Below are 16,017 nucleotides of genomic sequence, written 5' to 3' on the forward strand. Positions count from 1 at the left end.
GGAAGTATGGAGATAGGCCGTAAATCATCAACCCTTCTAACATGCTTCGCTTTGGGAATCGGTATAACCCTGGCAATCTTCCAAGCCAAGGGAAAAGAAGAAGACATCAGAATAAAATTAAAAAGATCCAAAATAACATCGGAAACATAAGGAAAGACGGTCTTGATAAAACGCATTGGAATACCATCCACACCAACTGACCCAGACTTCACCCTACTTATAGCTTCAATAATTTCAAACTCATTCACACAACAAAACGAAAAGGAAGAGTCAGTCTCTCCTTCACATGAGAATTGAGACCCATCATCGTGCGTTCCACCACCTTCAACAAAAAACTCATTAACTTCGTTCGCATCAAAATCATCATTGAAGTTATCATCACCAACATATTCAGAATGTTTGAGAACTTTCCACATACCAGTTGCATCAAGACCCCAAAAAAGTTTAGAAAAATGGTTGCGTCTTATCCGACGAATAACAGACTTCGCCTTGTTCCTATACTTGCAATACGTTTTCCACTTCTCATCTGATCTACAAGATAGAAATGCAGAATAAGACAAATCCCTTAAAGATCTAGCAAGAACAATCTCTCTAGACTCCATCCACTTGTCATTACAATCACGTATCTTTCTCTTGACTGTAGGAACAAAAGAGAACAAACTATTTAGGAGAGAGGAAACCAGTGCGCATTTAGTATCAACATCCCTGGCGTTGAACACTGCATAACGGTCGAAATCTTCTAAAGAGGCAAACAAACCAACCCAATCAATATTTTTGTAGTCACGAAACTCAAAAAACTCAGGTGGCTGCTGAAAATTATAATGAAGAGATGCAAATATAAGAGAATGGTCAGAAACGGAGGGACACTGTACTTGGTCCTTGATAACACTACGCAAACAACACAATTTACCAAAATAATGCTGGTGGTCAGGATTCACCTTCTATTAGTGAATCCTGGCTGGTGGTAAAACATATGATGGGAGTGTTGCCTATATGTCTTTTTAATGGAAAAAACTACTTTTTGAGGATTTCTACAATAAGAAATCAAAGTTTTGTGAAAACTTTCCAGAGTGAAAAATAATTCATAATATGATATTTCGTTACAAGTTTTTCGCAACAATTCAGGAAGCTGAACAGAATTCTCTTCTTAAAGCTGAGTACATTGTTAAGCTTTACGAGCGGAATTGCCTGGCTCACAAATGATGAGGATCATACCATCATCATGCCAAATAAAGCATTAATCTCCTTCTCACACTCCAAGACTGTCCGTGACCTTACCGTCCTGGTTTCACTGTCCGTAAAGATCTTCACACTCGACTCCACCGCGGATCTCTGCCTGCAGTATAGTATTAGGATCAGGCAGTCTAAAACAGATCTCAGACCCTGGGTTCTCAGTGTAGACCCCAAACCCACTCTGTCCTCTAGCTTTTATCCTTCCGTGTAACATGATCTTCCAGATGGCAATACTAGTGGCGATAAAATGTCCCCCTGCGGCGTGCCCTGTGCCACTTTCTCCCTTATATCTATGTCATGGGACCCACAATTTATCCACCTGTTCCTTGCCATATGGGTTATCCTAGTCCAGCCGGGACTGATAAAAGGATTGGGACATTTTTTAAGTTTTCACATTGTTAATAGTATTCGCTTGATGTCCTACTTTTTGACATTGTATCTACAAAACGTACCCTGGACTTGAATAGAAAGTAATAGGCCTTTGGTTTGGCATAACTTGGCCTCCCGGGCTTGGGAATAAATACCACAATTGGCTCCTGTCAGGCTTTCAGAGTATATGCAAGTCCTAGACACACTGTAAATATAGCGACCATATGGGTCCGCCCCCTTCTGTAGTAAGCCCAGAAATATTCCATCAGGCCTTGGTGACATAAATGGTTGGAGATCCTCAATGCCTTCTTCACAATAAAGTCCGTTATGACAAGTCTTCTATCAATCTCATTGTTTTAAGATTCCCGTGTCTCCGTGAGTCCCATCGTATCCTGTGTTTTCACCAAACGCCTCAACATGTTCTCCGTTGTTTCTGCTCTCACTTCTATGTCTTCTACTAACGTTTCGGTTTGAACATGGATTTTTAAGAGAAAAATTTTTCCTCTTTCCCAATGTTGAGAATCTCGCCGGTCATTCAGACCCCACTAAAAGAGTCATAATCCTGTTGACAATTTTGTCTTCGTGCCCACGTCTTCCTCTGAGTAGTCTCCCTAGTTTTCTTCAGTTGGTTTTCATCTTATTGCGGAAGTATATCGTATTCCGTAATAGCTGTGGTGTTCTATACCTTATATGGCAATGATCCGAGTAGGAGTACTCCATGGAGGCCTCCCATCCTGAACCTGAATCGATTAGATAATCCGAACATTTTATCACGTCTAGAACCTGCTCCATAATCCTATTAACAAAGATAGTGGTGTTACCGATATATGGCATGTCACTTTTGCAATTTATCATGTAAGTCAAAATTGTCAATTTTCATACCTCTCATAATTTTTGCTATCACACTTGTATGTTATTTCCATATGAGAAACTAAAAATGTGAGCAAACGATGATTTTTTTTTTGCGTAAAAGTTGTTAAAGTTGTGAGAAAGCTAGTTAAATCATAAAGTTGTGAAAACAATTTAATTTGTAGTTGCTTTCATTCGACTGACACCAGTTGATTTCTTTATATTTTTGTCAGTTTTGGAAAGTGATTTTCATAAGTTAGTTTCATTCGAACCACATCATTCGTTTCACATTATGTAAGCAACTTTAACAAATGCTTATTGGACACGTCATAAGACAAGCACATATAGTGTGATAACACCTTTAGTGTTATTAGGCCGGTAGCAAAGCGAACAACCACAAATCATAAGATGCAATCTGCCATCTTGCCATCAAGCTGATAGTCGTTTTACCAACACACATAAATAGACCACATTTTTGAATCTGCCTTGCAGTGGTGATTGCGAAGTGCAAATATTGGGTTTTATCCATGACATAATTAACAGGTAGTGTACCGTAATCAGCTGAATACAATTTTTTTCTCGCGGAGTGCAGTATCTGTCAAGGAGTTTTTGTTGTGTGTGTGTGTATTATAGTTAAAAACCAAGCCACGCACAAACAACGAAAAATGACCCGAACTAGTAACATACACAAAATCAGAGTTACATTAATCACTAATTTTGACAGATAGTGCACACAATAATTTGTTGTTGGTCAACTGTCCTACCTGTAAATGAATATATCTTGGTTTTATCTATTCGAAGACCCTTTAGTTTAAATTCCATTACTTTAAATTTCAAATTGTAACGAGTTTTCTTACAATTAGCTGTGTTTTATTTTAGCACTATATAGTGCAGTGCAATCAATGCTGTTTTATTTTAGTACTGGAGTTTCCAGTGCAAGTCTTTTTGTTTGCATTGGTGTGGTAACTCGACAATACCAGAAACAAATTGAAAATATTTGTAAAATTTTTAAATAAAATTTGCGGAACATCCGTGGCCATAGAATTCGACTAAAATGTATTAAGATTTGCAGCCGCAATTTTATGAGCATTTGTTTTTAATTTCAGTAAGACTGCACTGGTAATTTATTCACTGCACTATATTGCACTGCACTATAAAGTACTAATATAAAACGCAGCTAATATTAGTGCAATGTTATACTGGTAAGTAGTCGATATCATGCGACAGTAAATAAGAAATGATTATCTGTGATTTGCACCGATACCGTTCTGGATTAAATTTTATCAATTTGTAAAAGTTTACTTTCGGTTAATCGATATAACTATTGTAAAATTCACTAAAAGTATACCTCGACTTTTCGATTTTTATGCACAAAAATCGATTCGTCCACATTTAGATCGCTAGGAAAAAGACGCCAAATTTCTCAAAAAAAAAAATCTACACACCAACGTTTTGCCTACCATACTCTGAGCGGTGTAATATAGACAGATTTAGTTTGTAGCTGTGCTTATTTTACAAGTTTTGTCGACCATTATTTGATTGGAATACTCGTGGGTAAGACAAATGTGTGCCAGCAATCATGAATGGTACATTAAATGTGATTTATTAAAGGTTTATTTCAGAAATTTGACAAAATGGCCGACATTAGCACAGAGCAACTAACGACTGAAATTCATGCCGTATTAAAGAAAGCTGATCTGTCTGTTGTGTCCGCCAAGAAAGTCCGGGAACAAGTTGAAAAGAAATTGGACTGTTCCTTGCTGAATCGTAAGAAGGAGTTCGATAAAATTGTTATGGACTTTATAAATTCACAGCAGGATGATGAAGAATCGGAGGAAGAAGAAGAAGATGAAAAGGAGGAAAGTGCCGCTTCAGAAGAAGAAGCAAGCAGTGAAGAAGAAAAGAAAAAGCCGGCTAAAAAGCGGCCACAGCCAACACAGCGCAAGGCAGCACCTCCGAAGAAGAAACGCAAGTCATTGAATGCCTCCGATTCTGGAACTGAATCTGATGGTGGCGACGACTCTGATTTCGAGGTAAGCAAGAAGAAGAAAGGCTCTTCTGCAGGTCCCAAAAAGAAGAAAGCTGCTGCCGGTGGTGCAGGTCGCAAATCTACAGGTTTCACACGCGCCTATAACCTATCGCCCGAACTGTCCTCCCTGATGGGTGCCGAATCCTTGCCACGTCACGAAGTCGTAAAGAAAGTCTGGGCACTTATCAAAGAGCGCAACCTGTATGATCCTAATAACAAACAATATGCCATATGTGATGATGAACTTCTCAAGGTGATGAAAGTCAAACGTTTTCGTACTTTTGGTATGCTAAAGCATTTGAAGCCACATTTCTTGGACTAAATCTCCCAAGTAGCTGCTGCTGTGCTACTGTTGACTGAAAGAGAAGTATCAGTAATTGGCTGCAAGAAAAGAATGATATATTGCATTGGGCAAACTAGCGCAGATATGGTCCTTCCTTTTTCCTTTTTTTTATATGATCATATAATTTTAGCATTTGTTTTAAGTTTTCGTCATATATTTTTCTGACATTTAACTATTTTGTCTTAAATAGATCCAGTTTTAATTGTGTTAGGTTAACATGTAACGCAAATCCAGTTTGTTAAGATATTCACCGTAATTTTGATTACGCCGTTGACTTCAAATAATAATAATGGAACCGCATTTTTGAAGGTACGTGTACGCCTGCGCGTATTAATTTTATATTTTCAATAATTTTTCTAAGTTTAAAAAGCCGTCGGCACAATTAAGTGTGTATCAAAAATGAAAAAAAGAACTCTTTGTAAGAAATGAATACAAAAACGAATAATTAAAATAAATTCAAAAAATTGCTTAAATTTACGCGACTGGCTATTGTGTTGTTTTTCTCCTTCATGTATGATGATGATGAGTTGACGTCTGGATTGCTGAATGTTATTTTGTTTTGCTGTTTAGCAGCCATCAATGAGCTAACCTGCTATAAATAAACTCAACGTAGAGCCAGTGAAAGTGAAAACATAGAAAGCTTATTTGAATCTCAATGAAAAAAGCTCTAACGTTCAATTTTGTTGTTTACAAATTAGCATTCTAATGGCACGCCTCTGTCTTTCTTTGATTTTCTAGTAGAGTTGGCACTTGTTGCTCGTCATTATCCAACTAGTATCGCGATGACAGTAAATATTTATATTCGCAACATTGTATGCTTTGTGTTCATATACACGTAGAATGAAAAATGTGGTTTTCCATTTCTATTGTCGGGCATGAAATTCTAAAAATTCTTGGTAGTTAGTCATATATGTATATGAAAATTCATTAACAACAACATGTATCAGAATTTTATTGGGTGGTTAGACGAAGCAAGACATCATCTCGCGAGATATGATATCTTGCTATTGATATTTGCTTTGTGCTTTGCCATAACTTAAGTGATCGCCTTCTTCAGCGTAATGAACTATTCAAAGAAGCGATTAAAAGGGAATAGGAGTATACATGATAAAGCTTGAATTCTGTCCAAATATAAACCACTTCTTTTTATACAATTCGAATTTATTACTCTACTAGCTGACCCGGGCCCGCTCCGCTGCGCCTTCTTTTACTTTATATGGAACAAAATTTTCCTTGGAACATTGTTTTCGACAATTAAAGAGCTTTAAGTGAAATAACATGCTACGAAAATAGTATATCGCTTGACTAACAATTTAACAATATAAGTGCCTTTGTCCGAATCCCATATGAACTTTATTGGTCTACGAATTTAAGTTTGGATGTAAGGTGTACTTCATTCATAAAATAATTTATTTCAGCCCGCTACTCTCATGATATCTGATTTAGGGGTGTTTTCGGGGGTGAGGTGGTCCCCCAGGCACTTGGCCGTGAAAAAATATCAGCATCGTGCTCTTCTTTCAAAACCCATTTATTTAAACCCCATATTGTCATTGGTTTAGTGGAGTTTACACGATGAGGTGACCCCCAAACACATGGCCCAAAATAGGTTATCAAATTCGTTTTCTAATCTTAAATACCACATATTGGCATGGTCAAAAAAATTTTTCCCTTTGCGCGGTGTTTTGGGGAAAGGGGATGCTCTAAATACATGGTCCTACATTTGGATATCAAATTCGTATTCTACTCCCAAATACCTTTATTTGAGTCCCATTTTGGAATGGTCACAAAAAAATTGCTGCTTGTGGGGTATTTTGGAAAAGGGGTTGACCCGCAGAAAATTGGTCCCGAAAGCGGGTATCAATTTTTGCTCTACCCCCCAATACTTTTCATTTAAGCTCCACATTGACATGGTCGGTAAATATGCCCGATTTAGGGGTCTTTCGGGGATTGGGGTGGTCCCCCAAACACTAAGCCCGGAAAATATATCAGCAACGTGCTCTATTCTCATATATCTATATATCATTTATTTGAACCCCATATTGTGGGAAAGGGGTTGACCGCCAGAAAATTAAATTGGTCCCGAGAGTGGGTATCAATTCTTGCTCTACCCCCCAATACCTTTTATTTAAGCTGCACATTGACATGGTCGGTATATATGGCCGATTTAGGGATGTTTTGAGGATTAGGGTGGTCGCCCAAACACTAAGCCCGGAAAATATACAGTATCATCAACGTGCTCTATTCTCATATATCTATATATCATTTATTTGAGCCCCATATTGCCATTGCCCTCAAAATTGGATATGAAGTTCGTTTTCTAATCTCATTTAAACTCCTTATTGCAACAGTCAGCAAATATGTCCGGTTTGGGTTATTGGCCCTAAAAACTATAAATATTTAGTTCCAATCTCTTTACGAACCAAATTGTCTTGGTGAGCAAATACGTCCTATTTGGGGATTGTTATGGTGGTGGGACGCCCCCTAGATAGTTGGTCCCTAATGTTGATATCAGATACGTGGTCTACTCCCAAATACCTTTAATTTGAGTCCCATATTTCCATAGTCGGCAGACGTGACCGGCATGGGGTTGTTTTGGGGGATGGGCGGCCACTCAGTGAGTTGGCGTTGAAAATATGTATCGGATTCGTGTTCCACTCTAAAAACCCTCTTATTTGAGCCTCATATTGCAAAAGTCAGCAAATACTTACTATTTGGTTGGTGTTATGGGGGAGGGGTGGCCCCATAAACACTTTTCCCGAATATTGATATCAGATTTGTGCTTTACTCCCAAAGACCTTTTATTTGAGCCCCATGATATCAGATTTGTGCTTTACTCCCAAAGACCTTTTATTTGAGCCCCATGTGGCTATGGTCGTAAATGTGTCCTCTTTGCGGGAGGTTTTTGGGGAGAGGCGGCCCCCCAAACACTTGGTCTCATATTTGGATATCAGATTCTAATTCTACATTCAAATACCTTTATTTAAGCTCCATATTCCCGTGGTCAGTAAATTAGTCCTGTTTGGGGGGTGTTGTGGGGAAGGGGTGGACCCCCAAAAACGTGGTACCACATTTGTATATCACATTCGTATTCTTCTCACAAATACCTTTCATTTGAGTCCCATATTGCCATGGTCGGTAAATATGTCCGATCTAGGGGTGTTTTGGGGGTTGGCACTTGGTTCGACAAATGGATATCAGATACGTTTTCTTATCCTAAATACCTTTTATTTGAGTCCCATATTGTCGTGATTGGTCTAAATATATGTTTGGTAGGTTTTAGGGTGGGGCGGCCCCCCTAGGTACCCATCCGAAATATGAGGGCACACAAAATTTCGCTTAAATCGCACCACCCATCTACGAGATTTGGCGTTTCTGAAAATTAGGGTAAGGGGGACGGTCCGCCCCCCTTCAGATATCAAAAAATGTAGTACCCTATTTTCACCACGGGATCATTATGCACCCTCTGTGAAAATGTCAAGAAAATCGGTTCAGCCGTTTCTGAGTCTATAAGGAACACACAAACATACAAACAAACAAACAAACCATTGATTTTTATATACAATATGAAGATATAGTTGTGTTGTAGTAGCCATATTTGATGTGTTGTAGCGGTGTGTTGTCCACGGAGGCGGCAGCCCTTGCCGATGAAGGACTCCATTGGGTCAATCCGGTACATACAACCGGCTACATTGGGGTCGTAGGCTTTCTAATATCCGTTGTCTACTGTAATAACTTTTTTAAACAACCACCTGGCTTACCTTTGAGATGGCAAAATAGGCTCGGCAGATCGGTCTATTTTTTCTTCTCCGAAATCGATTGCTATTTGATAAATTTTGATCGTAAGCCATAATCCAATTAGTATTTACGGAATAGAATTAATCTTCGAACAAAAACAGGAAAGTGATTCTGATTCGATCCACATACTTGAAAATGGTTATATCTCTCTTCCTTCTGGTTGTTACAAACAAAAGCACTAAGTTATTTATTTATCTATTATATAAAAATGAAATAATTGCGCTTTGTTTGTTTATTAGTTTGTTCCGTATTGTTTTTCTGTTCCGTATAGACTCAAAACGGCTGAACTGATTTTCATGAAATGTTCACAGATAGGGGACTTCCCCCATACGCCCATTTCCGCCCACCCCCATAAAGCCACCTAAAAGGACTCCTTCACCGCTTTGGGCAATATGGGTACCAAATGAAAGGTATTAAATCAAATGGGTGTCAAATAAGACGACCGAGAATATATTGTATTCAAATGAAAGGATGTGTCAGAGGGCAATCCCCCTCCCCTTATCCTACCCAAAAAAAAGGAATAAAAAATAATATATGAAGGCCGATCAGGATAGAATAGGACAGCAATAAAAGGTTTTTGGTAGTGAGTACACTTTTTACCCCCAAATTGGGGTAGATATAGGAGGACTTGCGAATCTTTAAAAATGTGGTATCCCAAGTGGTAGATTTTGAATGTAGATAACCAAAACAAAAAAAATCAATTTGTGTTAATCTGAACGAGACCCGTTGCCCTGAATATCTTGATAGCCACCTTCAAAATGCTCGAAATTATAGGGCCAAAAAACCGTGCTCTAACACGAAGCTGATATTATTTCAGGGTCCGCCCTTAAACTCGCTTCAAACCGGCCATGTTTGCCTACTATGGCAATAAATATTGTAATAGGTATTTTGTGGAGTAGAAAACGAACTTTATATCCAATTTTGAGGCCATGTGTTTGGGGTGGCAAATGGGGCTCAAATAAAAGAAATTTGAGAGTAAAGCATGATGTAAAGGCGGCGTGGTTGGCCGCCCACCCTACATACCCCTCAAACTGGACATATTTGTGGATTATGGCAAACAGGGGCTCAAATCTGGTATCTGTTTTATAGCCAAGTGTTTCGGGACGTATCACCTCATAAACTCCCCCTAAACCATACATATATACCGAAAATAACAATATGTAGCATAAATGTGGTTTTTGGGAGTAGAGTATGAATCTGATATCCACTTTCGGGACAAAGGGTTTGGCAACTCTAATCCACCACCATGTTAGATCTCGGAGATGGGTGAGGCGATTTAAGCGAAATTTAGTTTGTTTATTATAGCTCAAAAACCGAAATTTAGTATCCTTATTTATGGTAGGATATAGGATATAACTCAAAAACCGAAATGTAGTATCCTTATTTATGGTAGGATATTTAGGGGCCGCGCCAACTTCAAAACTCGCCAAATGGAAATATAAACCAATAATGAAAATATGGGGTTCAAATGAAAGGTATTATAGACTAGATCACGAATTTGATATATGGGCGTCCACCTCACCCCCAAAATTTCCCCTATACCGGATATATTTACCGACCACAGCAATATAAGGCTCAATAAAAGGTATTTGTGAGAAGAGCACGAAAATTATATCCACATTGGGGCGAATATCAGAAAGGCCGTACCAGCACCCCAAAGTAGGACTTATTTCCTGCCCGTGTCAATATAGGGCTCAGATAAAATAAGAGAGTGAAAGAGGGCGCAGCGGAGCAGGCCCTATCCAGCTAGTTTATACATATTTTATAAGTCTTATATATAAAAATCAATTTGTGTGTTCCTTATAGACTCAAAAATGGCTGAACCAATTTTCTTGAATTTTCACTCATGGTGCATAATGATCCCGTGGTGAAAATAAGGTACTACATTTTTTAATATCTGAAGGGAGCGGAGCCTCCCCCTTACCCTAATTTTCAGAAACGCCAGATATCGGAGATGGGTCGTTCGATAAAAGCGAAATTTTGTGTGCTCTCTTATAGTAACCTACAAACAAAAAATTGGTACTCAAATTTCAGATTGGGTACCTAGGGCGCCCCCCTGACATTTTTCGGGGCAAGTGTCTGGGGGACCACCTCACCCCCGAAAACACCCCTAAATCAGATATCATGAGAGTAGCGGGCTGAAATAAAGTATTTTAAGAATGGAGTACACCTTGCATCCAAACTTAAATTCATAGACTAAAAAAGATCATATGGGATTCAGATAACGGCACTTATATTGTTAAACTGTTTGTCAAGCGATATACTATTTTCGTAGCATGGTATTTCACTAAAAGCTCTTTAATGGTAGAAAATAAATATTCCAAGGAAAATTTTTTTCCATATAAAGTAAAAGAAGGTGCAGTGGAGCGGGCCCGTTCCAGCTAGTACAATTTATGAAATACAAGAGAAAGGCGTAGGTTACATAGACTACATGCGCGACAATGCAATCCATTATGTACACTTTACTTGGCTGTGACAGAATATTTGTTCCACTAGCCGAACGTAGAATAGCGTTCCAAGCGCCACGATCTTCTGCGCTCATTCTAAAATCTCTGAGGCCAATTTTCGAGGTTTCTCCCACCATTTGATCTTTCCATTGGGGTTTTGGTGTTCTTGGTTTGCGTGTACCTCCGTGTTTGCCTTTAAAATACTTCTTTGCTGAAGCCTCTTCATCCATTCTGACAACATGACCTATCCAATGCAGCCGTTGTATTTTGATGCGTCGTCAAGTATGCTATCGTCGTCATACAGCTCGTGGTTCATACGATGCCTAGATTTTCCATTATCGCAAACTGGTCCCTATATTTTACGAATAATCTTTCTCTCAAGACTCCAAGCACTGCCTCATCTGCTTTCACAAGTACCCATGCTTCAGAACCATATAACAACACGGGTAGTATCAGTGTCTCGTATAGTGTAATCTTCGTCTGTCGAGAGGTGGCCTTGTTTCTAAACTGCTTACTTAGTCCAAAGTAGCATCTGTTTGCCAGTATTATTCTTCGCTTAATCTCAAAACGGGTGTCATTCGTTTCGGTTACGGCCGTGCCGAGGTAGATAGAGTTACTAACCGCCTCAAAGTTGTGGTTCCCAACTTTCTCCATTTTCTTTATCTGCTCAGTTGTGCAAGGTTTTTTGAAAGTTGGAACCATCCATTTCGTCTTATCTTCATTTTCTGCCAGACCCATTTTCACTGACTCTCTTTCGATTCTTTCAAAGGCTGCAGTTTCTACTTCCGGTGACCGACCTATGATATCGATGTCGTCGGCATAGGCGAGTAGCTTGTGTTCTCTTGTGACTATTGTACCATATCTATCCACATCTACACCTCGTATAATCTTCTCCAACAGGTATTAAAGAGATCACACGATAGGCTGTTTCCTTGTCTAAAACCTCGTTTGGTATTAAATGGTTCCGAGAGATTCTTTCCTATTCTTACTGAGGAATGTGTTTGCAGGGATACCAAACTCAGACATGGCTTGAAATACCATTGAACGTAAAGGAGTATCGAAGGCGGCTTTGTAGTCAACAAAGAGATGGTAGGTGTTGATTTGTCCTTCTCGGTAGTTTTCCAGTATTTGGTGCAGTATGAATATCTGGTCCAGGGTGGATTTACCAGGTCTAAAGCCGCATTGATAGGGCCCAATTATCTCATTGACTTTTGGTTTTAATCTTTCACACAGTACGCTCGAGAGTATTTTGTATGCGATGGGGAGGAGACTTATTCCTCTGTAGATGGCACATTTCGTCTTGTGTACGGGACATAGTATGCTTAGGTTCCAAATCATCGGGTATGCGTGCTTCTCGCCATATTACGCAGACAAGCTGATGGATACGCCTTATCAGCGTGTCCCTCCGGTCTTAAATAGTTTAGCGGGTAACACATCGGCTCCTGCTGCCTTGTTAATCTTTAGTCGGGTCCCTGCTACTTGGACCTAATTCTGACTAAGAGGTAAACATTCTACATAATCATTGATTGGTCCTGCGATATCCTCTTCGCCGCCAACGTCGGACACTAGCAGTTGGGTAAAATGTTCTTTCTATATACTCAGCATGTTATCTGTGTCAGTTACCAGATTTCCTTCTTTGTCTCTGCAGGAGGATGTGCCTGCATCAAAGCCATCGGTTTGATGTTTAATTCTTTGGTATAATTTCCGGACTTAATTCTGACTTCTGTACATCTCAATTCGCTCACACTCACGTCTTTCCATTTTCTTTTTCTATCTGCGGAATAGACGTTTCTCCTCTCTCCTTTTCTCCCGATACCTCTCCTTCATCTGGCGCGTTGCTACTGATTGCAGGGTTGCTGGTTATATGCCGCATTCTTGGCTTCAGTAGCATCTCGACACTATTGGTCTTACCATGGGTTTCTTGGAGGAGGCTTCCGGTACCCAAGTACGGATTTCGCGGCATTTTCCATAGAGTGGGCAATAGTTTGCCACTGCGCCATTATATTGGGTTGCCTAAAAACTAATTGTGGATTTTTAAAAGAAAGTAAATGCATTTTTAATAAAACTTAGAATGAACTTTAATCAAATATATAATTGCCATTTTGTTCGATAACCTTTTGCCATCTTCCTGGCAAATTTAGTATTCCACGCTCATAGAACTTCTGGCCTTTATCTGCAAAAAACTGAACCAAGTGCGATTTTATAGTCTCATCATTGCCGAAAGTTTTACCATTTAAGGAGTTCTGCAAAGATCGAAATAAATGGTAGTCTGATGGTGCAAGGTCAGGGCTATATGGTGGATGCATCAAAAGTTCCCAGCCAAGCTCACTCAGTTTTTGGCGAGTGACCAAAGATGTGTGCGGTCTAGCGTTGTCCTGGTGGAATATGACACCTTTACGATTGACCAATTCTGGTCGCTTCTCCTTAATGGCTGTATTCAATTTGTCCAATTGTTGACAGTAAACATCCGAATTAATCGTTTGGTTCCTTGGAAGCAGCACAAAATATACCACACCCTTCCAATCCCACCAAACAGACAGCATAACCTTCTTTTGGTGGATATCAGCCTTTGAAGTGGTTTGAGCTGGTTCACCATGCTTGGACCATGATCGTTTTCGACTAACGTTGTTGTAAACAATTCTTTTTTCATCTCCAGTTATGATTCGTTTTAAAAACGGATCGAATTCATTGCGTTTAAGGTGCATATCAGAAGCGTTGATTCGGTTTGTTAAATGAATTTCTTTCAATATATGTGGTACCCATATTAAAATTGCACCAAAAAAATTTCGCGCACTTTTTTTCTAAAGCAAGCTAAAAGTAACAGCTGATAACTGACAGAAGAAAGAATGCAATTACAGAGCCACAAGCCGCTGAAAAAATTTGTCAACGCCGATTATATTACTACTATATTACCGACAATTACTTTTTGGGCAACCCAATATCATCGGAACAAGGAATGCTTTCATCTCGCAGTTGGGTCAGTCGAGTGGAGTATGCCGCTGCCATCTGTTGTGTTTGCAGCTTTTCAATGTCCAGCTTTCGTGCAGTGTCAGATCGTACTTTCCTCGCCATGTTCAAACGGGTGCGAACCTTTGTTGCAACAAGGTAATGATCCAAATCTATTGGGTTGCCCAAAAAGTAATTGCGGATTTTTCATATAGTCGTTTTCATATATAGTTTTTTCGACGGCTTGTGACTCTGTAATTGCATTCTTTCTTCTGTCGGTTATCAGCTGTTACTTTTAGCTTGCTTTAGAAAAAAAGTGTAAAAAAGTATATTTGATTAAAGTTCATACTAAGTTTTATAAAAAATGCATTTACTTTTAAAAAATCCGCAATTACTTTTTGGGCAACCCAATATATTCGCTCCACGGATCGATCGTACATCTAACACGCTGGATGAATGCCTTCCATCTATCACAACGTGGAACAGCGAAACGGTCGGTAGGACGGCGAAAATCCTATGGGGGGATCCAGATCACGAGAAGATGTGGCTATTACTGAAAGGAAGTAAGAATGAGGTCAGTATAGATATTGGTATCATAACGGGAATAGGACTACGAGCTCACTTATGTAAAATCGGTGCGGCAAGTGACAGCGTGTGTTGGGCATGTGGGGAAGATGATGAGACGTTGGAGCATTTCCGGCACTTAGGTGGAGACACAATACCAGACCTGAACCAACTTAGGGGAGTGGTATTGAAAACAATTAAGGATTTTGTAAGTAGCACGGAATTCTCAACTTGAAATTTTCTTTTTGGAGGTTACTTCATAGTTTTTAGAGCGCACTGCAAGCCGATTACTGGCTTAGCTGTATGTCCATAGTGGCATGGGGCGGATTAATATCTGCACTCTCTTTTCAACTTAACCTACTCATTGTTGCAACCTTACTTTACCTGACAGCCATAAGCCTAGAATAAGCACCCCCAGAATTTGAAAAACTACGTTGTTTTCGACAAAATGTACAAATTTTTGTGCTTCTCAAAAGGCGCCTTTCTCTTTCCGCGGCGATCGGTCCTTTGGACCGCAGCGAGCTTGCTCACCTACAGGAGCTTGATGAGGATCGCCACCTCCACATGAAAATGTGGCTACAACAACAACAACCAAATCACTAGAATGTTACAACATTAAGGGAACATCTGAAATGAGAAATTGAACATGTTTAAGGCTATATTTTTTCGAGACTTGCCTTTTTAAAACTTGGAAATAAAACAGTTGCGGTCAATGATTTTTATAAACATTTTTTGTTATTTTTTCAATTTTTTTTTTATTTATTAAATCTGTTTTACATAATTTTTATACATAAAGTACTTGCGTAGGTATGCAATCATATACTGTTTCATTTCTGGATCTCTATTTGTGTGTGTTTTTCAATATTGTATTGTTTTATTTTCAGTTTCTGGTTCAGTTTGGGTTTCTTAATGTACAATCATATAAACAAACATTGACATATGCAATAAATACATAAAAAATACAATTACTAAGCATTTTAAGTACACATTATTTTCTCTGTATGGACAATGATAAAATCACCATTTGTTTTATTTATTATTATTATTATTATTTCATAATTTTTTTTTCATCTTCTCTATAGTTAGTGTGAAGATAGCTCGTTTATGGACTATAGAAGGAAAAGAATTAATTTTTAAAAATTCTATGGGGAAATAAAATACACTTACACAAGTTCGATGTGCTTAGGTATTCTGTGTCTATGCGTATAGCATTGGAAGAACAAAAATGCATATGCTAGTGTTAAAAGCAAATTAAAAACATGCATTGTATATGCGTAACATTATTAATCGAATTTGTCTAAATGCAAACATAGGTTTTAACAAAAACTCAAACTCAAAAAAGAAATGTAAGCATATGTTAGTAGCAAATCGCATAGAATAAAATATCAATAAAAATAATAGTAATAAGTAAAAGGTGCAAGGTAATATTGTACAATAGATCA

The 16,017-nt window shown here is 38.7% G+C and overlaps 1 protein-coding gene across 2 annotated transcripts; it reads left to right on the forward strand.

Annotated features, from left to right (window-relative positions):
- The first annotated feature begins 3,830 nt into the window (after positions 1-3,830).
- On the forward strand, positions 3,831-5,300 carry LOC106081677 (uncharacterized). 2 transcript variants are annotated; one of them, XM_013243823.2, is made up of 2 exons: positions 3,831-4,005; positions 4,063-5,300. In XM_013243823.2, exon 2 carries the CDS (start codon positions 4,086-4,088, stop codon positions 4,800-4,802), a length of 717 nt encoding a protein of 238 aa, XP_013099277.1. In that variant the 5' UTR covers positions 3,831-4,005; positions 4,063-4,085; the 3' UTR covers positions 4,803-5,300. The 2 variants fall into 2 exon arrangements, with proteins under 2 accessions (XP_013099277.1, XP_013099278.1); XM_013243824.2 differs by having other exon boundaries at positions 4,074-5,300.
- Positions 5,301-16,017: the final 10,717 nt, after the last annotated feature.

Source organism: Stomoxys calcitrans, chromosome 1, assembly GCF_963082655.1.
Source record: "Stomoxys calcitrans chromosome 1, idStoCalc2.1, whole genome shotgun sequence".
Taxonomy (NCBI): domain Eukaryota; kingdom Metazoa; phylum Arthropoda; class Insecta; order Diptera; family Muscidae; genus Stomoxys; species Stomoxys calcitrans.